The 26,474-nt window shown below is 44.9% G+C and overlaps 1 protein-coding gene across 1 annotated transcript; it reads right to left on the bottom strand.

The window, feature by feature from the left end:
* Nucleotides 1-24,895: 24,895 nt before the first annotated feature.
* Nucleotides 24,896-26,067, bottom strand: LOC113106829 (uncharacterized). The gene has a single exon (XM_026268846.1). The coding sequence runs from the start codon at nucleotides 25,994-25,996 to the stop codon at nucleotides 24,896-24,898; it is 1,101 nt and encodes a 366-aa protein (XP_026124631.1). The 5' UTR covers nucleotides 25,997-26,067.
* Between the last annotated feature and the right edge of the window lie 407 nt (nucleotides 26,068-26,474).

The following is a 26,474-nucleotide window of genomic DNA, read 5'->3' as shown; positions in this document are numbered from 1 at the left end:
TAGCGCTTCCTCATTAACATATCATATATATATATATATATATATATATATATATATATATATATATATATATATATATATAAAATAGGCTATATTACATATTGTAATATTGTATAATAATCTGTCACCCCATTGAAGGCTCGCTGTAGTGAACTAACCCTGGAACATAACCTGCTCCGGAGCAGGTTAAGTTTAGAGAGTGAGTTGCTATGACTACTAACATACCCTGAAAGTTACCTCTGTTTTTGGAACCCAAAGTTGAGGTTATCCGCTTACTTACTCTTAAACATACCCGGGTATGTCACATAACCTGCTTTCTGGAATACCCCCCTGAACTGAGTCTGTAAGAATAATAATAATTATTATTATTATTTCTCAATCCTTCCCCTTTTCGATTCTGTCGGCTGCAGATTGGATGAAACATAGGCTACTCTATACAGCAGCCCCTGCTCTTGAGCTCGCAGGCGACACAAGTTGTAGATATAGTAAGCTATGGGTTAAGGGGCGAGCTTACTATATAATATCCACCGTTGCTCTACATCCTCCTTGGATCAAGTGTTTTCTCAAATTTATAGTTAGGCTATATATATATATATATATATATACTAATTCAGAGTATTTCTTATAACAAGTTTTCCCCTTCTCTGTTATCTGCTTCGCTGAACTAATGCAGACACGTTCATTTGATTTGGCGCTTACGCTTCCAACTCTTGTTCGTGCAGGCCTATTGTTTTTAAATGCAGACTCTAAGGAGTCCTGCAACGGGTGTTTGTGCATTATGTTTTTTGGCACTTCAAGCTACCAAACATTAATTTACCCGACTACTTACTATTTATTTCAGCTCCGCTGCTGCATTATTATTATTTTGGCGCTTAGTGCTACCAATAATAGTTGCCTGTCTACTTCATTCGGCTCCGCTGCTGCGTTGAGTTGAAACAAATGGAAGAGCTCAAGTGATTATAGCAAGCTATAACAGTCAGATGGCGGGCTGCACTGATGCAGACATGTTCATTTGATTTGGCGCTTACCCTTCCAACTCTTGTTCGTGTAGGCTACTGTTTTAGACGCAGACTCTGAGGTGTCCCACACATGTTGTGCAATGTGATTTTTGGCGCTTCAAGCTACCAAACATTATTTTGCCCGACTAATTACTATTTATTTAATCTCCGCTGCTACATTGTTCTGAAACAAATAAGTGAAAAAATTTACGTGCTTCAGAATATTTCTTATAGCAAGCTATAAAGGTGAGTAGGTGGCTAAATTCCCCTTTCTCTCTTACCGGGGCCGTTTGAAGGAATTTGGGGGCCCCGAGCAAAATGGACATAGAGGCCCCCCGACCCCCACACACATGCAAAGCCTACAGGAACCACAGCATAGCCATACAGTTTAAGTTCACCCACACTTTATATAAATAAAAAAGGTTTACAGTGCAAATACTGCTTGAAAAAATAGTTTGGTGGGAATTCAATAGTGATTTGCACTGTTTTTGTTTTCTAATAAAATGAACACACACTTATCAGTTTAAACTCTGGGCTGTGCAAAATATCAGCTATAATTATAGAGCTTGTGGTAACTTGGCTATATAGAAGAAACATCAGCACTGAGAAGTGATGCATCTGTTGATGTTGAGGATGAAGTTAATGGTGTAGCTGGGAAAATAATTGAAAAAAAATCAGAAATTACCTGTGAAGTACATTTTACCATTTTACTGTTAGCATATTGAAAGAGGTGACTATTAACAGCTCAGGGGTGCGTTTCCCCAAACCATAGTTTCTAACTAAGTTAGATGGTAGACACTTTGTAATAACAATTATTAATAGATGGTAAATTGATAGTTAATTAATCTTGAGTTAATTGTAATTTAACTGTTAGCAAACAGTATTTTTACTTATTATAAAGTTTACCGAAAAAATTTAAGATATGTTAGCATTTCCATATTTTGATATTAGAAGGGAAGGGATGCAGGCAGCTGCTTTCACTACCTATGCTTAAAAACATCCCAAGCTAATGTTTGATGCAAGGAATTTATTGTGTGGTTTTCATAACCCCCATTTGGTAAATAGATTATCACGGTGGAATAGTATAGCATGCTATTTGCTATGCCACTTTCATCTGGGGCTGTAGCAATCAAATTTTTTAGTAATCAAGTATTCTACCAAAAATTCCATTGAATAATCAAGTAATCGGATAAATTGTGTTTTTGCTTATTAATATTAATTATGCTAGAGGAAATAAGACTCCTGGGTCTCTTAAAATGAACAACTAAGTTTCCTTTTTTTAGAAAATTATTATTTTTTTTATTTTAAAATGCATAGAATGCAATGCATACATCAAAAATAAACATTTAATTATTATCCATTGTTTCTCTGTCTGTACTTGTACTGTGAACAATGACAATAAAGTTTGACAGATGAATTAAGTGCATTTAAGTGCCATTCAGTTGAGGTTTTAAATAAAGCATTTTCTGAGATGCACATTAAACATTAAACACAAAACATTAATTTAATTTATATTTTAATTATTGAAAATTAAGCAAACTTAACTTTTTGGTAAACAATGGGGATTTACTATTAAAAATAAAGCATGGAAGATATTTTGTGTGATTAAACCTTAAAAAAAAAGTTTGATTTTTTTTTAGTAGTAGGCTATGTACATTCTGCTGAACAATAGTAATACATCTCTGGCAAATACTTGTCTAAAACAGGACTTTTATTTTGACGGGTTGTCGTACCTTTACAGTTCTGTGTATGTGATGTGACGCTAGTTTTACTCAAATCAAAAGGTCAAATGCTCATGAAGTGGCTGTCAGAGCAGTTATGGAGATGTTGTTCATGTGTTCTCGTCTTATTTAGTTTGACAGCAGACGCTGAAATTACCGTCACGTGCGCTTCAGTGTGTGTTAATAAAGGAAGTCGCGCTTCTGCTCCATTCATTGACAGAGACACGCAGAACATGCAGGATTCATATTTAAATAGACTGTTACGGCTTAATATTCACAGATATTAGTCCATCACGTGAGATCACGTGGTTGGCTGGCTGCTGTCAGCGACTACTGAGAGGGGCCCCCTTGAGGGGGATCCCGATAAAAATGCCATTACACATTACTGCATTGACGATCAAAGGGGCGCTCACACAGTGTCGTTGCATTTTATTCTTAACCAGTCGTTGTCTTGGGGCCCCAGGCCAGCTCGGGCCCCAAGCAATTGCTTGGTTTGCCTGCCTTGTCCTCTTACGTTACCTGCTGCACTGTAATGCAGACACGTTCATTTGATTTGGCTCTTAAGCTTCCAACTCTCGTTCGTGTACTGTTTTTAGACGCAGACTCTGAGGGGTCCTGCACAGATGTTGTTGTGCACTGTGATATTGGCGCTTCTGAAACCAATAATTTGTTGCATGACTACTTCCTTCAGCTCCGCTGCTGCGTCAAGCTGAAGCAAGTTGAAGACCTCACGTGTTTATAGCAATTGGTTATAACAGTGAGCAGGCGGGTTTTGCTCCCTCTCCCTTATCAGCTGCGCAGGTTCTTAGCTTCCAACTTTTGTTCGTATACTGTTTTTAGACGCAAACTCTGAAGAGTTCCTGCAACAGATATTATATTGTGCACCATGGTCTTGGCGCTTCATGCTACCAAGCGTTGGTCTGCCGGAGTAATATAAAATTTGTTCAGCTCTGCTTGGGCGCCGACTTGCATTCTGGGACGTGGCGGCCCTGTTGGTAGCCTCGCGAATGTAAATATACAGCAAGTCGAACGAGAAGAAGCAGAGTTGGGAGAAAGAGAAAAGATGGTAAAATTGCGAAAAGGTTGTAGGATTTAAAGGGATACACAAAATAGGGATGTCAGGGACCGGTATGTGCACAAAATCGGCACTATACCAATGACGACTTGCTGCCGCACTTTTGCATTACAGATATCCTATGCTACATTGTTTGTTTTATGAGCGCCTACTCTTCAGGACAGTTCCGAAGCTACAAGTCATTGGAGTCTCATGTGCAGTTCACAAATGGATATGTTCAGGAGTTGCAGATCATAAAACCAGCAAACAGTATACGTTACAGTAATCTGGACAAAGGTAAGCTGCGCTACACCTAGCTGGTAGTTTGGTAAACGTTAGTGCTAACAACCATTCACACATGTAATTACTTTTAACAAAAGTGTAGTTAGAAGCTGTCAACCCTCCCGTTTTTATCCGGGATTCTCACGTATTTGAGCTCTTTTCCCGCCGTCTTCCCGATTTAGTATTTTCCTGTAAATTATCCTGTTAGAGGGATAGCAACAAAATTATGAATGTTGAAATTTCCCGTATTTTGGATGTGTAACCCAAGAAATTTCCCTTATTTTCAATGTTAACTTAAGCTATATAAATTAATATTCAGATGTTATGGTCTCCGTGGTCGCGCCTCCTAGCAGGAAAGCGGTCTAAAGTTAATCCATTCTCATTTTGTTTTCCTCATGGCGATTACGTGTTGCGCTATTACACCCCATAATACAGCAACGATTTACCATGGTTGAAATAGATTTTTAATTAGCTGAAATATTAAGTGGCAAGCCTTTTGTAACATTAATGTTATAATGGCTCAGGTTGTAAAGCTGAGCAGACAGGTTTTCCTATCTCTCTCTCTACTTTTGCGCTGCACTGATGCAGGCACGTGCATTGAATTGGTCCTACACTGCCAGCACTTATTTTGTGAACTGCTTCTGGGCGCAGACTCTAAGAATTCTGCAGCCAATTTTTGTCTTGCATTATGGTCTTGACGCCTTGTGCTACCAAGCATAAGTCGACCCGGCTATTAATTTGTCTTTCAGCTCCGCTGATGCTCCGCTGATGCTTGAGCTGGAACAAATCAGTGGGGGAGCTCACATCTCCGGAAGCAGAAAAGGAAAAAAGCACCAGGCCCAGATTGTGTTACACCAGCCTGTCTGAAATCCTGTGATGACCAGCTGGCCCCCATCTTCACACAGATCTTCAACAGATCGCTGGAGCTGTGCGAAGTCCCTTCATGCTTCAAAAGCTCCACCATCATCCCCATCCCTAAGAAAACCAAAATTACAGGACTAAATGACTAAAGGCCTGTGGCTCTAACGTCTGTAGTCATGAAGTCATTTGAAAAACTGGTGCTGGCCCACCTGAAGGACATCACTGGACCCTTGCTGGATCCTCTTCAGTTTGTCTACAGAGCAAACAGGTCTGTGGACGATGCAGTAAACATTGGACTGCATTATGTTCTGCAACACCTCGACAGACCGGGGACTTATGTGAGGATCCTGTTTGTGGACTTCAGCTCGGCCTTCAACACGATCATCCCAAACCTCCTCCTGCCCAAACTAAATCAGCTCTCCGTGCCCACCTCCATCTGTCAGTGGATCAACAGCTTCCTGACAGACAGGCAGCAGCTAGTGAGGTTGGGAAAATACACATCCAGCACCCGTACAATCAGCACCGGAGCTCCCCAGGGCTGCGTTCTCTCCCCACTGCTCTTCTCCCTGTACACTAACGACTGCACATCTAAGGACCCCTCTGTCAAGCTCCTGAAGTTTGCAGACGACACCACACTCATCGGCCTCATTCAGGACGGTGACGAGTCTGCTTACAGACAGGAGGTAAAAGAGCTGGCTGTCTGCTGCACTCTCAACAACCTGGAGCTTAACACGCTCAAAACAGTGGAGATGATCGTGGACTTCAGGAGAAACCCCCCTGCACTATCATGAACAGCCCTGTGACTGCAGTGGAGTCATTCAGGATCCTGGGCACCACTATCTCTCAGGACCTGAAGTGGGACATTCACATTGACTCCATCGTGAAAAAGGCCCAGCAGAGGTTGTACTTCCTTCGCCAGCTGAGGAAGTTTAACCTGCCACAGGAGCTGCTGAAACAGTTCTACTCCACCATCATTGAATCCATCCTCTGCACTTCAGTAACTGTCTGGTTCAGCTCAGCTTCTAAATCTGACCTCAGAAGACTACAGAGGGTAGTCCGGACTGCTGAGCGAATCATTGGTACAACCCTCCCTTCTATTCAAGAACTGTACTTATCCAGAGTGAGAAAAAGGGCTGTCAAAATCACTCTGGACCCCTCACATCCAGCACGCTCCCTCTTTGAACTGTTGCCATCTAGTCGACGCTACAGAGCACTGAGCACTAGAACGACCAGACACAGGACCGGTTTCTTCCTTCAGGCAATCCATCTTATTAACAGCTGATAATAACTGTGAACACACTACACTTTATATTTATATACACATACACTTATTTATCTAACACATATACTTAGTATACACTTAAATTTTGCACATAATATACATGTACATACATAACTGTATTTTGTAATATACCTGCCTACAATTGTCAATTTGTATATTGTCATTCACTATCTACTTATTTGTATTTTTTATTCTTTATTATGTGTTTTATGTTCTGTCGCTGTCATTCTGTTGTACTGCGGAGCTTCTGTCACGAAAACAAATTCCTTGTATGTGTAAACATACCTGGCAATAAAGCTCATTCTGATTCTGATTCTGATCTGAGTAGAGCCTTATGGCAAGCTGTTTTTACGAAAAACCTAATGCCATAGTGACTGGAGCTGCAGAGTGAGCAGGGGTTTCTTGTCTCTATTCCTGCACTGCATGAATGCATGCACTTTGAATTGGCATTTATGCTTCCAGCTCTAGTTACATGTGACCCATTTTTATCATGGATTCCACAGCCGACATTGCAGTGCACATTGATTTTTGGCGCTTCATGTTACTGTAACCCTGTAAATTTTGCCCCAATAAAGTCCTGAAATGACCTTTAATGCAAACACGTAACACTAGGGTAAAATGCAATATCTAGTTCGCCACTAGTTGGCAGTGCAAAATGAAACGTTCTTCTTCTGCTGTTTTCTGCCATTCGAGCTGCCTTGAAAAAAGTTGGAAAACGGGAGCCAAAGCAGAAGTAAATATTACGATTGAAATTGATTTAGAAAACTAATTATATCCTCGAGGTTGAACTACATTGAAATTTAGACGACACCTGTTGTAAAACGAAGTTATCTCGGTGAGTGAAAACTATAATTTTGTGTTGATTAGCTTGAAGCTAAAATTGTGAAATGACTAAGAAGTTTACATTTCAATGTTACAGTGGATTAAAAAAAACAGTCTGGCTACAATAGCAGTGGATGTTACCACACAGGTACATTTTGTTGTATATTTTGGTATAATGAAAAATGCATTTTGAAAGGAAATAATTTTGTTTGAGTCAAGTACGTTAATTTTGAGTTACTATGCTATACTGTAATTTTGTTTGTCCAATTCCATTTGGTTGATTTAAATTTTAAGTTGTATTATTGAACATATGGACTCTTAAATGATGAAAAGATGGAAAAAATGACATTTAGTTGAACATTAATTAATTTTCTGCACATTTTTGTGTAGACTGTTTTTTTTTTGTTTTTTTTTAGGCTTCTTCTGGTCACGGATCCCTGGTGTTCTTTCCACCGAAGTTGGATTCCTCTCTTTTTGCCCTGGTGCCTGTTTCCCTGGTCCACTGCCTCAACTAACAGCGCTGCAACGGTTCCATTGGGTGGTTTGATATGGATGCTGAGTATTGAAGGGGTGGTTGGACAGTTAAAATATTTGAGTGCACTCAAGGGTAACATTTTATTTTTCCTTTGAAGGATTTTCCCTTTTGTTTGTTTCATGAGATCACAAAAGTTGTAACCGATTTGTTAACATCGGTGGTACTAATGCTATGTGAACTGAACTAAATATTGAATGTTGAACAAGGAAATAAGGAATTTGAAGAGCTACATTCAAACTTTAATCTATTGCCCTGTGCTTCTTTTGGAGTGGAATCTGTGAGTCTTTTGACCATATGATTAGTACATAACCAACCTCCTCATCGAATCTAGATTTAGATAACTCCTACAATAGATTGTTAGCCTGCATATAAGCACCGTAGGGTTACATTGGTGGCGAGCCTAGCCAGGAGGTTGGTACAGTGTGTAAATAGACTCCACCCCAAAGCTGAAGTACACTAAGACCGCGTTTACTGCAAAATGGATCTTTGTAATCAGTTTAAGGTGCATGGGTCTAGTTGTTTATATGTCACAGGCATAGACGAAGCCTATTCTGATGATGACATTACAGAGTTCTTTAAAGTTTACGGGGACATTATGAAAGTAGTCAGAGTTCCCAATGACCCAGAACAACCCCGAGCCCGTGCACTCATTGAATACACAGCAGAGCGAACAATATCCAGACTTGACCCAGTACAACTAGGTAACCGCCCCAGTCCCAATGATCCAGCAGTTACCTGGTGTGTCAAGACAGTCCGTGAGCTATGCCAGGAAGAACTAGGACGAGAACTCGCTCAGAGATGTTTAGCTGAATTGAGCTCTCTTGCTGAAATTTGTAAAGCTGGCTTTTGAGAAGCACTTCAAAATGAACTGCAGAGTGCCCAGCCCCAGACAGAACTTGCCCCTCCGCAAAGCCCAGATACTCAGCCACAGCCCTCTGAAAATCCTGTTGGTGTCTCCACAAATGGTGCCAGTGCAGATGGTGATATGCAAACCAACAATGATATTGCTAATCCATTTGATGCAGTCACCCGCAACATCCCAACTACTGCTACAAGGAGTCAATTTCTCGATGAAGGCACAGTTAACCCACCTCATGTCCAAAAAGTTATTGTTGAACATTTCATTCGCAGTGACTCCACACCGTCTAGCTACAGTCAAAGCAGGATCCGTACATTCTCAGGGCGGCTGCCAAAACCAAATGGAGAAGTTGATTATGATTCCTGGCGTACTCAGGTAGACCTACTTCTTAAGGACGTGTCTGTCTCTGATTCACAGAAAGTAAGGAGAATTTTGGAGAGCCTCCTCAGCCCAGCAGCGGATATTGTTAAGCCACTTGGGACGGATGCAACCCCTCAAGCTTACCTCACCCAGCTCGAGTCAACATTTGGAGTGGTTGAAGATGGAGAGGAGCTATTTGCTACCTTCCTGGGCTCTAACCAAAACTCAGGTGAAAAACCCTCTGTTTATTTGGGCCGGCTCCAGACTCTCCTCACCAAAGCCGTAACCAGAGGGGGAGTTTCAGCTGCAGAGTCTGACAAGTACTTACTCCGGCAGTTCTGTAGGGGATGCTGGGACCAGACTCTGATCATTGGCCTGCAGCTCGAACACAGGAAACCCAATCCCCCCTCATTCCCAGAAATGTTGTTGCTTTTGAGAATGGAGGAGGATAGGAGAGCAGCAAAGATGGATCGCATGAAAAAGCACCTTGGAAGCACGAAAGCTGCTGTACATGTTCATTCAATTATGAGCATGCCATTATTCGAACCTGAAGCTGCCCCCACTATAACAAAGAAACACGAGACAGATTCTAAGCTAGAAAAGGAAGTTGCAGAGTTGAAGATACAGGTTGCAAAGCTAATACAGCAAGGAAAGAAAGGAGAAAGGCATGAGGGAGTGTGGAGCCATCCAGCCCAAGGTGAACCGCCTGCTAAGACTGAAAGTTTACTCGCGCAAGCTTCCAATAGAGACTCAAACCCCCAATCTCCGACACCACCTAAGCCCTGGTTCTGTTTTAAATGTGGGGGTGATGGCCACATCGCTGCAAAGTGCACTTTTGAACCCAATCCAGGCCTCATCCAGAAAAAGAATGCAGAGCTCAAAGAAAAACTAAGCAAATTCTGGTTCAAGCAGGCAGCCAACAGATCATCTTTAAACTTCTAGAGGCTCCTGCCTTGGGGCGACCAGGAGCTGAGGACAAAGAATGTCCCATAGCATTGACTCACAATGAGTGCTTTTCTGAAAGCAGTAGTTCTTCTGGCTATAAATTGCCGCCTGGACTTGTGGGACCCTGTTGCACTTCGAACATCTCTGTTGGAGACATGAAATGTGATGCTATTCTCGACACTGGATCCCAAGTAACAACAATTTCAGAGACTTTTCATTCTAAATACATGTCAAACTTACCTGTTCAGTCGATACACAATCTTTTAGAGGTTGAAGGGGCTGGAGGTCAAGCAGTGCCTTACCTGGGGTACGTGGAAGTTAATTTAACCTTCCCTGAGAATGTTACTGGAACAGAAGAGCAAATTTCTGTTTTAGCACTCATTGTCCCTGAAAACCAGTTCAATAGCAAGGTTCCTGTCTTAATTGGCACAAATGTCTTGCTTGAGTTATACCAATGTGGAATAGGCTATGACAAATTCAAATTTCTCAGAAGATCAGACAGTTTTGCAGTACTACTCCAACATGTGGCCCGAGTACGCGAAAGAGAAGCTAAAGCTTGTCTAGTGAAATTGCACGGAGAAGAGCCCATTACTATTCCGGCAAGACAAAAAATGTGTCTTTTTGGATATGTTAGAGTCGGAAAAGCCAACCCAATTTGACATTTGTCGTTGAACCCCCTGAATCTTCCTTCCTGCCGGGTGGGTTGTTCATTCAGTGTGCACTAATAAACATAAACACAAGAGCTTCAAACAAGATCCCTGTAGTCCTCAGCAACACCACAGATCACACTGTCACCCTACATCCAAAGTGTGTTATTGGTCAAGTGTCTGCAGTTCAAAGTGTAATGCCCATGACCTCCTTTGCACAAGTCGATTCACAAACATCAAATGGCAAACATTCATTCAATCTGGATGACTCCCCAATGCCAGAGGAGTGGAAGACACGCATTCGAGATAAACTGAACTCCATTCCTGAGGTTTTTGCGCTTGATGAGCTGTCATTTGGCCATACCATCGCCGTGAAACATGCCATCCATCTGCAGGACGAGAGGCCCTTCAAAGAAAGATCCAGGCCGATACACCCCAGCGATGTAGAAGCTGTCAGACAACACCTTAGAGAGCTTCTGGATGCTGGTATAATAAGGGAATCCGAGAGCCCCTTTGCATCCCCAGTGGTTGTCGTGAAAAAGAAAAATGGAAAGATCAGACTATGCATCGACTATAGGAAGCTTAACAGCCGCACTATTAAGGATGCTTATGCTCTTCCTAACATCGAGGAGATGTTTTCTGCCCTGAGTGGAGCAAGGTGGTTCTCGGTGATGGATCTTAAGTCTAGTTATTACCAGGTGGAAATGGTGGAAGAAGATAAACACAAAACTGCGTTCACATGTCCATTAGGTTTCTACGAATTCAATCGTATGCCGCAAGGTGTCACCAACGCGCCTAGCACCTTTCAACGCCTTATGGAAAAGTGTGTTGGTGACCTACATCTGAGCGAGGTTTTGGTGTTTTTAGATGACGTCATTGTCTTTTCCCAGACTCTAAAAGAGCATGAGGCAAGGCTCCTGAAGGTGCTTCATCGTCTCAAAAGCTATGGCCTAAAACTATCCCCAGAGAAGTGTCAGTTTTTCAAGTCCTCCGTGAAATACCTGGGCCATATTGTTGATGCTCAAGGAGTTCAAACAGACCCAGATAAAGTGTCAGCTCTGAGAGATTGGCCCCGCCCTGGAAACAGAGAAGAACTGAAACGCTTCCTCGGATTTTCAGGGTATTACAGAAGATTGTGGAGGGCTACTCAAAAATCGCCAGGCCTCTCAACGCTCTCACCGCTGGGTACTATCCACCTAAAAAGAGTGGTAAAGTTTATAAAACATTGAGACCCAACACTGGTATAAGCCCCAAAGCACCCTTTGGCTCAGAGTGGACACCTGAGTGTGAGTCCTCTTTCAGAACACTGGTTGAAAAGTTGACATCGGCCCCTGTACTCGCTTTCGCAAATCCAAAGCTCCCATATGTGCTACATACAGACGCTTGCTGTGAGGGGTTAGGAGCAGCTCTTTATCAAGCTCAAGATGGAAAGCTTAGAGTAATAACCTATGCCAGCAGAGGCTTATGCAAGAGCGAGAAGAACTACCCTACTCACAAACTAGAATTTCTAGCGTTAAAATGGGCAGTTTGTGAGAAATTCTGTGATTACCTGTATGGTACAGACTTTTCAGTCCTAACAGATAACAACCCGCTTACCTATGTCCTTTCATCCGCAAAGCTCGACGCAGCCGGACACCGCTGGCTAGCGGCCCTCTCAACCTTCAGATTCAACATCAAATATTGAGCTGGACGTGCTAATGGTGATGCGGATGGACTGTCAAGGAGACCTCAAGCAGCTCCTCAAGAGGATCATGAGTACCTGCAGGAAAAAGAACGGATCAACTCAATGACAAACCGCCTTATAGAGGCTGAGATTCCATCTGATGCAGTCTCAGCTGTATGTCAACGCCATTCAGTAACTATACACTGACCTGTCCTTGCTGAGTCCCTTGTTGTTGACGCCTCCTCCTTACCTGATCTATTCGCTGGTACTGGACAAGACACTGTACCTGGCATGACAAAAGAAAACTGGCATGAAGCACAAAGAAACGATCCATTAATTGGGAAAGTCATCACCTTGGTAAAAAAAAAGACTAAAGCCCCACTTCAAATCCTTAAAAGCTGAGTCACCTGAAGTCAAGTTGCTCCTTCGGAAGTGGGATAAGTTTGAGCCCATTGATGATGTCCTTTACAGGACGTGTTTTGACAGAGGAAACAAAATTCATCAGCTCGTCTTACCTGAGGAATTCAGAGAAAGAGCTCTCAAAGGCTTTCACGATGAGGTTGGTCACTTAGGGCCAGAGCGTGTGTTCAGTCTTGCTCGTGCCAGATGTTATTGGCCTAAAATAAAAAAAATCAGTTGAGAAGTGTCACACATGCGAACGTTGTTTCAGAAGAAAAACTCTTCTGCCACAAAGCCACAAAGAGCAACACCCATGGTGAATATTAAAACAACTTACCCGCTAGAGCTTGTTTGCATGGACTACTTGTCCCTTAAACCCGACAACCGTGACATCAGAAACATACTAGTCATCACTGACCATTTCACCCGCTTCGCAGTAGCTGTGCCAACAAAAGACCAAAAGGCCAGAACTGTTGCTAAAGCTCTCTGGGAAAACTTCCTGGTCTACTATGGGTTCCCTAGTCGCCTTCATAGTGATCAGGGACGCGACTTTGAATCCCACACAATCAAGGAGCTGTGTTCGCTCATAGGGGCTGAGAAAGTGCGCACCACCCCATACCATCCTCAGGGGAATCCTGTGGAGCGCTTTAACAGGACCCTTATCAGCATGCTCGGTACCCTTGACGAGAAAGACAAACATCACTGGCGAGACTTTGTGAGGCCTGTTGTACATGCGTACAACTGCACCAGGAATGATGCAACAGGTTATTCACCGTATGAGCTGATGTTCGGCAGGCAGCCGACTCTGCCAGTTGACCTCATACTTGGCCTGAAACTTCCAACTGAGACTCATACAACTCACCCAGAATATGTCCAAATTTTGCGCCAGAGACTCAAAGAAAGCTATGCACTAGCTGCAGAGAACTCCAAAAAGTCTGGAGAAAGAAATAAGCACAGATTTGATGCCAAGGTGAAAACTGCTGAATTAGAAGAAAGGGACCGTGTCTTGGTGAAGAATGTCCACGTCCGTGGCAAACACAAGTTAGCCGATAAATGGGAAAGGCCCAACCATATCGTTGTGAAACGGATTGACGGTGGTCCTGTGTATGTAGTCAAGCCAGAAACAGGAATTGGCCCTCGGCGTACACTTCACAGGGACTTACTTTTACCATGTGGATTTCTGCCAGTTGAGACTACTCCTGATTCAGTGCCACACCAAAGCAAACAAACTCAAATGCGCCTGAGGAATAGACAAACCCAAGAGATGGAATGTGAGTACTCGGACAGAGAAGAAGAGGATGATGGCTACTATGTGAATGAACCTCCACAGTTCACCACATGGGGACCCTATGTGCAAGAGTTTGAAGCCATTCCCATCAGTGGATCTCAGTCTTCTCTGAACCCCATGGCTCCTGAGTTCAAATCGCTAGGACTCCAACCAATTCTTGATCACTCAGTTGCACCTCTTGACACAAATACAGCTGTCCATCAGTCCCCAACCCAAAGTGGCCATGTCATCATTGATATTCCAGAAGATGAGATATTGCAAAGCACAGTGGTCACAGACCCAACACCAGCTCATGACACGGACAATGTTCAGAACAAGGTTCCTGTAACCCCTTAAAGGCACTCAGAAGTTACTTGTGGGGAAGAACAAGATAAGCAGCCCAGGCGTTCAAACAGAGAAAGATACCCCCCAGCCAAGTTCACCTATGAGGAGCTAGGGAAACCCCTAATCCTTGCCCTTAGTCAGTTTTTTGGGAAACTCCAAGATATTATTCCTGATCATCAGATACCTTGTCAGATTTAACGCACATGCAGGGACTCATGTGGTTTAGAGGGGGAGGGTGTAACCCTGTCAATTTTGCCCCAATAAAGACCTGAAATGATCTTTAATGCAAACACGTAAAACTAGGGTAAAATGCAATATCTAGCTCGCCACTAGGTGGCAGTGCACAATGAAACGTTCTTCTGCCATTCGAGCTGCCTTGAAAAAAGTTGGAAAACGGGAGCCAGAGCAGAAGTAAATATTAAGATTGAAATTGATTTAGAAAACTAAATATATCCTCGAGGTTGAACTACATAGACATTTAGACGACACCTGTTGTAAAACGAAGTTATCTCGTTGAGTGAAAACTATAATTTTGTGTTGATTAGCTTGAAGCTAAAATGATGAAATGACTAAGAAGTTTACATTTCAACGTTACAGTGGGTTACAGTGGATTAAAAAAACAGTCTGGCTATCTACAATAGCAGTGGATGTTACCACACAGGTAAATTTTGTTGTATATTTTGGTACAATGAAAAATGCATTTTGAAAGGAAATAATTTTGTTTGAGCCAAGTATGTTAATTTTGAGTTACTATGCTATACTGTAATTTTGTTTGTCCAATTCCATTTGGTTGATTTTAATTTTAAGCTGTATTATTGAACATATGGACTCTTAAATGATGAAAAGATGGAAAAAAATGACATTTAGTTGAACATTAATTAATTTTCTGCACATTTTTGTGTAGACTGTTTTTTTTTTTTTTTTTTTGAGGCTTCTTCTGGTCACGGATCCCTGGTGTTCTTTCCACCGAAGCTGGATTCCTGGTGCCTGGTTCCCTGGTCCACTGCCTCAACTAACAGCGCTGCAACGGTTCCATTGGGTGGTTTGATATGGATGCTGAGTATTGAAGGGGTGGTTGGACAGTTAAAAGTATTTGAGTGCACTCAAGGGTTACATTTTTTTCTTCCTTTGAAGGATTTTCCCTTTTGTTTTGTTTCATGAGATCTCAAAAGTTGTGCCCGATTTGTTAACATTGGTGGTACTAATGCTATGTGAACTGAACTAAATATTGAATGTTGAACAAGGAAATAAGGAAATTAAATTGAATAAGAGCTACATTCAAACTTTAATCTATTGCCCTGTGCTTCTTTTGGAGTGGAATCTGTGAGTCTTTTGACCATATGAATAGTACATAACCAACCTCATCATCGAATCTAGATTTAGATAACTCCTACAATAGATTGTTAGCCTGCCTATAAGCAGGACATACCACCGTAGGGTTCCATTACCAAACACTAGACTGTCCAGCTTACATCATTATTCTTCTCATCCCAACTGAGTTACTCTGAGCTGAGCTACTTTCTGAACAAGTTCACGTGTAAGAGTATGTTTTATGGCAAGCTATTAATGCACACAATGGTCAGCCGACTTCATGTGATTGTTGCAGCGCTTTTGCTACCAACACTCACTTCACGTGGATGGCCACATTATGTACTGCAGCATACATTATTATGCACTAGAGCTGTTGGGTGCTTCATGCTACCAAGCAGTGGTTTGCATGATTAATTACTCTGTTCTTTTCAGCTCCGCTGTTGCTTTGAGCTGGAACTGTGTATAAATGTGGGCAACCTACAAGTTTGTTGCCTTTATCAGTTTTTCCACCGCATGTTGCGTTTAGACTGATTTTACCGTTCTCCGCACTTTAGCTAAAGATGGAGAGGATAGCCCTAAAGCCATTAGTGCAGGGCCTATGTTGACATCCAAGTTCCCACTCTGTGGTTGGTGCTGGCATGCCTTATTTAGTATTCATTCCTGTTTCAGAGGTTTTTCCCGCAACTCATGTGTCTCGGGGCCTCATGAGGGAGGATCAGGCTGTCATATGGTTACACAATCCAGCTTATTGGGTTGATTGGATTTGTGTCCTAACCTTGTGCTTGGAGTAAGCAATGTCAAGGACACAGATGCTCATCCGGTCTCTATCTGAACCAGAGATTGGTTTGTGACCATCAGTCTAAGGATGCGTACTTCTGCATCCAGATCGTCAGGAGACACAGGAAGTTCCTCAGTTTTGCTTTTTGAATGAAGTTTGCCAATACTTTATTCCATTGAACTGGTCTTTAACACCAGTTGAGTGGCTGTTAGATTAGGTCAAGAACTGACAACATGGCTGTGGTCTCATAAATTGGTCAGAGAGTATTACACTCTCGCCCCCTGTCAGGTTGATGAGATGTGTTCTTCTTTGGACGCAGACCAGGTTCCTGTCAATCAGAGCGGTTTATGACCTCAGGAGTGGACTTACTCTTGCACCCTCAGTTGGGTAAGAATCATATGGCAAGGTTCGGCTGAGCAGAAGTGGATTGTTTGCTTCGAGCATGCGCATTGGCCGCTCTGGTTTCCTTGTCTCCTCCGTCACCTCTGGGTGGGGACACTCTAGCCAAGAATGGCCCAGGACCAGTCCTCTGCTTTCAAGTCGACCTGTTTGCTTCCAAACGATTCTGTTCAGAGTAAGGTTGGTCTGAGTGATCATCTCCATTACCCTTAAGGACCTGCCACAAGTATATGTCTGCTGAGCGTTACCCATAGAGGTGTTTCAGAAGGAGGTCACCCTCTGGTTTTCCATTATGCAGGGACTAGACGGCTTAGGCCTTTCCACCCAGCACAGATTCATTTTTGGACTTATTTCGATTGGAAGGCCTGGCAGGCCATTCATTTGAGCCGTTTGAGTTTGTCAGAGAACTTTGAAGTCATCTATTCTCAATTAGAGGAATAAGATCTGCAGGCTCTGTCAGCTCCTCTTGTATGGACTTTTCCCCTAGGTCGGTTAAGTCTTACTGCTTCCTAGGCCTAGTATATCCTAGGCTGCTTCAACACTGTTCATTTCAGCAAGTGGTTGGAGGCTTTATCCCTTGCTATGTGGGGTCAGATAGTGCTATATCTTTAGCCTATGAGGGGCGTGGTGTGACTTTGCCTCCTAAGGTGTGTGCTCGTCGTTTTACAAGAGCAATGGCTTCCTTTCAGGCTCTCTTTTAAGAGCTTTGTATGAGATGTCTGTGCTGTGGCAGGTTAGTACTGCTTTCATCAAGTTCTACTTATCTGGATGTGAGGATGGCTCTTGGCTCCCGGGTCTCTTCCTCTTGAGCAGATTCTTTCCTTGGTCCTCCAGCTATCTTAGGTACGTCAGGCGTTATGGTATATCGTTCCCAAGGCGATGACGTCATCGCAGCATCAAAGTGAACCTATGAAAGGGAACATCTCGTTTACATATGTAACCTTGATTCCCTGAGTAGGGAACGAGATGCTGCGATGCTTGTCTGTTCCGTACCTTCGATAGCGCTTCATCATTGTGTAAATCTGATGAAATGGTGCTCAGCACGCATATATAGCATTCGTACGTATGGGCGTTGCTAAGCGCTATTGGCCAATGAATTGGCGTGATGGTATAAAGGCTTCAGACATTCGTCACACCAAAGGTTTCCCAAGGCGATGACGTCATTGCAGCATCTCATTCCCTACTCAAGGAACCAACATTACATACGTAATAGAGATGTTCTGTTGCTTTTATATGAAAATAAATAAAATAAACAAGACGCCCATTTAATTACATACCAAAGACGTGTTTATCAATATTTTTTTTTCTTTAATACAGACAAATGTGGTTTGATTTTTATAAAAAATTAATTACATAACCCAAAGAGGTCACACTTTCAGATAGTTTGATAATATTCACACATGACATTCATTTCAATTCATTTAATTTTTACTTTTAGGAGTGTGTGGAATCAACCTCGGCTCTCTTGTGTGTTGAGGAAACAATGATATCAACAGTGTTATGCATGCGCGGGATACTTTACTTCCTGAACAAGCACCCGAGTCCATATTGTTTGCACATTCACGCGAACCGCGATACAGTTCGGGAGCAACCAAACTCAGACCACCTTCTCCAGGTAGTCTCAGGTTCGGTACCCTGTTCTGCACTAAACTGCCAGTGTGCAATCCCCCTTAAATTTCAGACTCATCACTGTAAGTGTAATTTACATTCCGTAAAGTAGGTGGCGATAATGCTCTTAAGAAGTTAATTGCGATTAAGCAAGAAGTAGAAGAGTCTGTCAGATAAGAGCGAAATAAAAATGTTTAAAGCGGTGGGTACCCAGGACCAGGATTGAAAACCACGGGTTTAGGGTATTTTTAAAGTATGAGTTAATGCAGTTTTATTCAAATGGACATATACTGAAAAAGACTTAATTCTCAGGTTTGTTTCCTGAAGACAATATGTTCTCTTATGACGGATGTCTGTGGCTCTTGTGATATACTATAGTAGGGATCTCCAACCCTGCAGACTTCAGTTCCAACCCTGTTTCAACAAACCTGTCTGTAATTATCAAGTAGCCCTGAACACCTTGATTAGCTGGTTCAGCTGGTTTGAATGGATTGGAGCTGAAATCTGCAGGACAGAAGCTCTCCAGAGCAGGGTTGGAGACCCCCTGCACTATAGGCTATAGGCAGTGTTTCTTAAACAGGTCCTGCAAGATCCCCTATCACCTCACATTTTGTATGTCCCCCTATATCTTACACACCCATTTCAGGTCTTGCAGTCTCTACTAAAGAACTGATGAGTTGAATCAGGTGTAGATGAGGAAGACCCAGAAAATGTGCAGTGTGTCCCTAAGATCACTGCTTTACATGTTAGTCTTTTTAAAAATGTTTGTATGTTTTTAAATATGATGTTGAAAAGCACTTCACCACCTGCAAGACTGCCAGATTGGATGGATGATTTCCAGTCCAAAAGATCACAAAAACATGCCCATATTTTAACTGTCAAAATAATGGGATGGAATATGTAAATCAAGGTTGATAAGGGCGCTTTTTAACTCCTTAAATCAAACTAATGACGACAAAATAAATATAACGTTATATACATTTCCCAGTAACGGATCAAATTGGGGAAAATCGTCATCAGTTAGGAACCTAGGTGTGCTATTTGATAGTAATCTTTCCCTAAAAAGCCACATTTCTAGCATTTGTAAAACTGCATTTTTCCATCTCAAAAATATTTTTAAATTACGACCCATGCTCTCAATGTCAAATGCAGAAATGTTAATCAATGCATTTATGACCTCAAGGTTAGATTATTGTAATGCTTTATTGGGTGGTTGTTCTGCACGCTTGGTAAGCAAACCCCAGTTAGTCCAAAATGCAGCAGCTAGAGTTCCTACTATAACCAGGAAGTATGACCAAATTAGTCCTGTTCTGTCAACACTGCATTGGCTCCCTATCTAACATCGTATAGATTTTAAAATGTTGCTTATTATAAAAAGCCCTGAATGGTTTAGCACCTCAGTATTTGAATGAGCTCTTGTTGCATTATAATCCTCCATGTCTGCTTTGTTCTCAAAACTCAGGCAATTTGATAATACTTAGAATATCAAAATAACTGCGGGCGGCAGATACTTTTTCTATTTGGCCTATTTCCTATTCATGAACCTTAACTCTGGAATAACCTACCTAACATTGTTCGGGAGGCAGACACACTCTGTCAGTTTAATCTACATTAAAGACCTCTCTTTAATGTCACAGGCCAGAGCGGACCACCAATTTAACGGGTCTCGCTCCTCCCTCTAACTTCCACCTCGAGGAGGTCCCACAACTACCCCAATGAATGGACGGACAACCAAGATTTAAAATTTAACAATTTTATTTATTTAAAAGTTTGGGGAAAGGGGTAAGGAAACTTTAAAACTATGATGACTCGAACTATTCTTTATCCACAAATACGGATTCCAGTCTCAAGAACACTCCTCTTCAGCCCTTCCTCGACAACACTCCACTTCAGCCCTTAATTTCCCGCCGACTCCACTCCAGGTAAGTTTAAAGCAAGAGCTAGGCAGTTACCGTGCAGGGGTTCTAGCTCTCAGGTAAATACAGAGTTCAATACACAGGTGAGTATTCACAGGGCTAAGCTGTTAGCGTGCAGGGGTTCTAGCTCTCAAGTAAGTACAGTGTTCCATACACAGGTAGTATTCAAAGGGCTGGGCTGTTAGCGTGCAGGGGTTCTAGCTCTCAAGTAACTACAGTGTTCAATACACAGGTGGGTATTCACAGGGCTGGGCTTGTTAATGTGAAGAGGTTCTTGCTCTTAGGTAAGTACAGCGTTCAATACACAGGTAAGTATTCACAGGGCTGGGCTGTCGGCATGCAGAGGTTCTAGCTCTCAGGGAAGTACAGTGTTCAATACACAGGTGGATATTCACAGGGCTGGGCTGTTAATGTGCAGAGGTTCTAGCTCTCAGGTAAGTACAGCGTTCAATACACAGGTAAGTATTCACAGGGCTGGGCTGTTAATGTACAGGGGTTCTAGCTCTCAGGTAAATACAGTGTTCGATACACAGGTGGGTATTCACAGGGCTGGGCTGTTAGCGTGCAGAGGTTCTAGCTCTCAGGTAAGTACAGTGTTCGATACACAGGTAAGTATTCACAGGGCTGAGCTGTTAGCGTGCAGGGGTTCTAGCTCTCAATGTAAGTTCAGTGTTCCATACACAGGTAAGTATTCACAGGGCTGAGCTGTTAGCGTGCAGGGGTTCTAGCTCTCAAGTAAGTACAGTGTTCAATACACAGGTGAGTATTCACAGGGCTGGGCTGTTAATGTGCAGAGGTTCTAGCTCTCAGGTAAGTACAGTGTTCGATACACAGGTAAGTATTCACAGGGCTGAGCTGTTAGCGTGCAGGGGTTCTAGCTCTCAATTTAAGTACGGTGTTCCATACACAGGTGGGTATTCACAGGGCTGAGCTGTTAGCGTGCAGGGGTTCTAGCTCTCAAGTAAGTACAGTGTTCAATACACAGGTGAGTATTCACAGGGCTGGGCTGTTAATGCGCTACTCACCACTGAAGATATTCAGAGGTCTGTATTCCAAGCAGATACGGGTTTAGTCGATGACTGACGGCTGGTGGGCCTTACAGATGAAACTGCAAACAATACTGGGCTTCCCGCCCAGCTTGACAAGGGAGCACACGGGGGAGGATCGGCTGTTGTCCTTCGCTTCCCTCGTCAAATAAACAGCACAGACGACACGCACAAGGCCGGTGGTTGCCGACAGGGCCAAGGACACAACGTCACATGGATAAAAAAAAGGATAAGGCTTTGATTTAAAAGCTTACAGGGATTGCTGCGTGGGCAACGACATCCAACCTCCTCCAGAGGCGCCTCCAACACGTCCGAGCTCCAGCTTACTTAAGGTAAAGACTGTGGTTGCCACCAATACACTACTCCTCTCCGTCAGGCCTCTTCCTACGACCAGGGACACAACCACGGACAAACCACAAAGGCACTACAATTCTTCTCGTGTGTACACTTCAATATAGCAGCACTCACCACACTCCACACACTCAGTAAAAGAAGATCGGTGGTGTATTCCCGTTTCGGGCTCAGAGTCCTGACAGGGCGGGTCAGATGGACAAAGGCAGGAGGGCAGACCACAGCAGGCAGATATATCGTACACCGGAGTCTCTCCGTCTTTCCCAGCGATCTCCAACGCAAGGCACTACTATCAACACTGAGTAAACACACAAGCACTGAGGATTATCAGATCAACACAAGAGGGGGGGGGGATTTTCCACTGCTACGGAGAGATATGCAGTCGGAATCCTTTCTTAAAGGCGGTTAGTCTCCCTCCACATCCGTCATTCACTCTCCACAATGTACAAGAAATGTTCGTAAAGTCTTCACCCACCAGTGCACAGTGTTGTCCTCTCCCAACACGAATTCAATGATCTCCTTCACTCAGGGGCCTTCCAAACGTAGGATCGCTCCTTCAACTCAATCCACAATAAGAGGTAAACACAATATACAAAAGGTCGATCACTTAACTTCCTCCACACTTCCAATATCCATTTTCCTTTGATTCTCCGTTGCAGCCCGTAAATCGCAACATCCACGCCACACCAGCCACTTCCGTATCCCGTGAAACAACAGCAGAACAAAAACCTACTCCTGTTCATAAACCAGCCCCTTTTATATCACTGCATCCTTCCCGATCCTCCAATCGGTATCCAACACGTCCTCTTCCCACACCTGACATGTATTTTGGATAATTTCCCCACCTTGGGCCAACCGGAACAGAACTTATGTTTCACTTAAATTGGTCCGGGCGGAAATATTTCCCACACTACAGTTCCGCCCGGATTAGTCACCCAGTGACATCCTCCCCCGCCAAATCGTTCTAGTCCCTAGAACGTGGTTGTTCAACCCAATCCCCATACCTCTCGGGGGGCCGTCCTTGGTTCTCTCGTTGGGACCGTCTAGGTGGTGATCCGGGGTCCAGTCCCCTTGGTTCAGCCTCTGGGAGCCTCGGAACTATGGCCCATGCTTGCAACGGCGGAGCGCACACAGTCGGAGCTGGTAATGCCTCTAGGGGAGGTCTAGGGTAGTTCGGGCATGGCCGAATCAAGTTGCGATGTAATACCCGTTCTGGTCCAGCCTTCCCCTCAGGTCAAAGTACATAGACCGGCTGCCCCAGCCACTGCTGGTGCTGCACCACATATGGAACAGACTCCCAACGATCACTCAACTTCCCTTTCCCCTGTCGCCGGTTGTCCCGTACCAGCACTCTCTCTCCTGGTAACAACGGGGCTTCTCTGGCCGTCCGATCATATATCTGTTTGTTCTTAATTGCGGCAGCATTTATCCTCCCGAGACTTGCTCATAGGCAGAGTGAAGGCGCTGGTGGTGGCATCTTACCCACTCGGTCAAACTCAAGGTCTCTTCCAATGTGGCCACCCCCAATACCAAGTCTGTCGGCAACCGCACATGTCTCCCGAACATCAGGTAGGTCGGAGCGTACCCCGTAGTGCTGTGGACGCTGTTGTTATAGGCCTGGACCAGTGCAGGAAGGTTACTCACCCAATCATTCTGATGTTCCTGGTCCAGCGTACCCAGTAGGCTCAACAGAGTCTGGTTGAAGCGTTCGCAGCACCCATTCCCTTGGGGATGGTAGGGGGTAGTATGGGTCTTAGTACATCCATACACCCGACACAACTCCCTGATCACTCTGGACTCAAAGTTCGGCCCCTGGTCACTGTGCAAGAATTCTGGGCATCCGAAAGGCTGAATCACTGCCCTCCATAAAGCGGTGGCGGTCACGTTGGCTGTCTGATCCAAAGTCGGGATGGCCCAAGCATACTTGGTAAACAGGTCGGTGACCACCAAGATGTTTGGTAGCGGTCCATGGGCCTGCCCAAGGTTAGATAATCCATGGCCAGGATATGCAACGGGGCCCTGGCCTGTATCGGAACCATCGGGGCCTTCACCTCCTTCCGAGCCTTAAACAGGGTACATCGAGGGCATGCTTGAATGAACAAACTCACAGCGGCCTCCATCCCGGGCCAGTAGAAATGTCGCCGCAGAAGCGACAACGTCCTCTCATTCCCCTGATGCCCCAATTGTGTATGGTAGGCCTCTAACAAAGCCTGCACCTGGCCCCCTGGCACCAACACCTGGCGGAACTCCTCTCCCGACTTCGGGTCTTTAATCGTCCTGCACATCACCCCATCTCTCAAGCCAAGGCGTGCCCACTGCCCCAACAACTTCCTCACCTTGTGAGTCTGGGCTCGCCATTCCACCTTCGTTGGCCCCCTCCTCCGTCTTAACCAATGACCTAGCATTCTCAAATCCTGGTCCTCCTCTTGACGCTCCCTCCATCGTTGCGGGTCCCAGCCCCAACTCACTGGCACAGCCTCCTGCGGAGCCCCCGGTACCTCTACAACCCCCACTGTCAGCCCTTCCTCCGGGCCTATCGGTAACTCTCGTTCACTCTCCATCTGATGTGCCTCCGGGAGTCTGGACAAGACGTCGGCATTTGTGTGCTCTCGGCCTGGCCGATATTGGATCTGGTAGTCGAAGTTGGCCAGCTGGGCCACCCATCTTTGCTCCACTGCCCCCAGCTTTGCCGTCTGTAAGTGGACCAAGGGGTTGTTATCTGTTATCACCTGTACTTTAGCACCCCATAAGTAATCTTTGAATTTTTCACTCAGGGCCCACTTCAAAGCCAGCAACTCCAGCTTAAATGAACTGTAATTCGAATCATTCCTCTCTGCCGGGTGGAGGCTTCGGCTAGCATAGGCGATCACTCGCTCTACCCCTTGCTGCTGCTGAGCTAACACCGCCCCAAGCCCGAGGTTACTGGCGTCTGTGTACAAGATGAAAGGTTGTGAATAATCCGCATAGCCCAAGATTGGAGCCTGGAGCAGCTCTTGCTTCAGCCTTTGAAACGCCGATTCACACACCGGGCTCCAAGCGATGGAGGGAGACCCACGGCCGCGAGGACGCCCAGTCCCTGCCAACAGCTGATTCAAGGGTTTGGCAATTTTTGAAAAAATCCTTGATGAATCGCCGATAGTATCCGACGAAGCCCAAAAAGGACTGAACTTGCCTCACGGTTTTCGGTGCCTCCCAGCCCTGCACAGCCGCCACCTTCTCGGGATCCACCGAGACCCCCGAGGCACTCACACAATGGCCCAGAAACTTCACCTCCTTCCTCAACAGGTGGCACTTCTCTGGCTGCAGCTTCAACCCATACTGCTCCATGGCCCGGAACACATCCTCCAGATGTCGCAGATGGGACTCAAAATCTGGGGAATAGACGATGACATCATCTAGATATACCAGCGTAGAGTCCACCAACTGGCCACCCAGACACGGCTGCATCAGCCGTTGGAACGTGGCCGGTGCATTACATAGGCCAAAGGGCATACGGTCCCACTCAAAAAGCCCAAAGGGAGTGGTGAAAGCAGTCTTCTCTCGGTCGACCCCTCGACCTGGACTTGCCAATACCCACTCGCAAGATCCAAAGTGGAGTACCATACAGACCGTGTCAGGCTGGCAAGAGAGTCCTCTATCCGCGGCAGTGGAAAAGCATCTTTCTTTGTGACTTGATTTAATTTCCGATAGTCTACACAAAATCTCCAAGCTCCCGTCTTCTTCTGGATGAGGACAATCGGGGCCGCCCATGGGCTACTGCTCTCCCGGACAATCCCCTTGTCCAACATTCCCTGCAGCAGAGTACGAACCTCCGAATACAGAGTGGGTGGTACTGGACGGTATCTCTCACGACTAGGCAGGGCATCGCCAGTGGGGATCTGATGTTTCACTACACCGGTACAGCCATAGTCCTCATCATGTCTGGAGAACACATGTTGCCACTTGGTAAGGAGATCCTGCAATTGTTTACTCTGGCTTTCCTCTAGCCCTTCTCCCTGCAGGGACTCTCTGGTCAGGTGAACAGGCACCTCATTTCCGAGCTGTTCCAGGGATGAGTCCACCTGAGCCAAGGTCACTTCTACGACCGTAGGACACACCTGCCGGAAGCTGACTTCCCGGCCCTCTCGCACCTGGTGGGCATCCACCATGGTCACCAGGACCAACCGCTGGTGACGATGTAAATTGACAGGGTAAGGGTTCTCGTTCCGTATCTTCACCGGGACTCGGCCTCGGCGAACCACTGCCAATCCATGGGCCACTGCTACACTCTGGCAGTCCATATGGGGCTCGACCAGCACCCAGCCTGACGACCCGCACTCGTGCGATGGTACTCTTGCCCAGACAATGGCCTCACTCCTTGCCGGTATAGATACTGCGTATCGGCAGGCAACCCGCCCGATACCTTCTTGACTCCCCCGTGCCTTGGCCATGTGTACCCGACGACAATCGGCCTCTATCCTTTCCCATTCTTGTCTTTCTGCCGGTGGTAGGGTCTTCTTAGGCCTAGCCTGAAACAACTCCTCCCAGCAGTCTGCAATTACGTTCATCCCCAACAGGGCTTTTTGGATTCCTAGGCAATGATCTCGGACAATAACGACCCCCTTCTGGGGCACAGTGATTCCATTAATCTCCAAACCTGTAACTAGATATCCGACATAGGGGATCTCCAGTCCATTAGCCCCCCGTAAGGTCAGCCAGGGTGCTTCTGTTCCCTGTACCTGGCTACCCTGAAACAGCTCCTTGGACAGGCTCTCTGAGACTAAGGTGACTTGAGACCCAGTGTCTACCAGACATCGTATCTTCACCCCACGGATCCGTACCTCTACCACTGGGCTATGCCCGATCAGCTGATTCCTGGGGGCGCTCATCCAATTTGGGTCACTCACAGAGGTCCCAGCCACTTGACCCAGAGTGGCCGGCCGACCTAAAAATCCCCTTCGGAACCCCGTCGAGAGCCGCATTGGCGACTATAATGCCCTGGCTCACCACACCGATTACAAATGGGGCGTCCCTGTTTGTCCCACT

The sequence above is a fragment of the Carassius auratus genome, chromosome 8 (assembly GCF_003368295.1).
Source record: "Carassius auratus strain Wakin chromosome 8, ASM336829v1, whole genome shotgun sequence".
NCBI classification, from domain to species: domain Eukaryota; kingdom Metazoa; phylum Chordata; class Actinopteri; order Cypriniformes; family Cyprinidae; genus Carassius; species Carassius auratus.
This window is presented reverse-complemented; position numbering and strand designations above follow the sequence as displayed.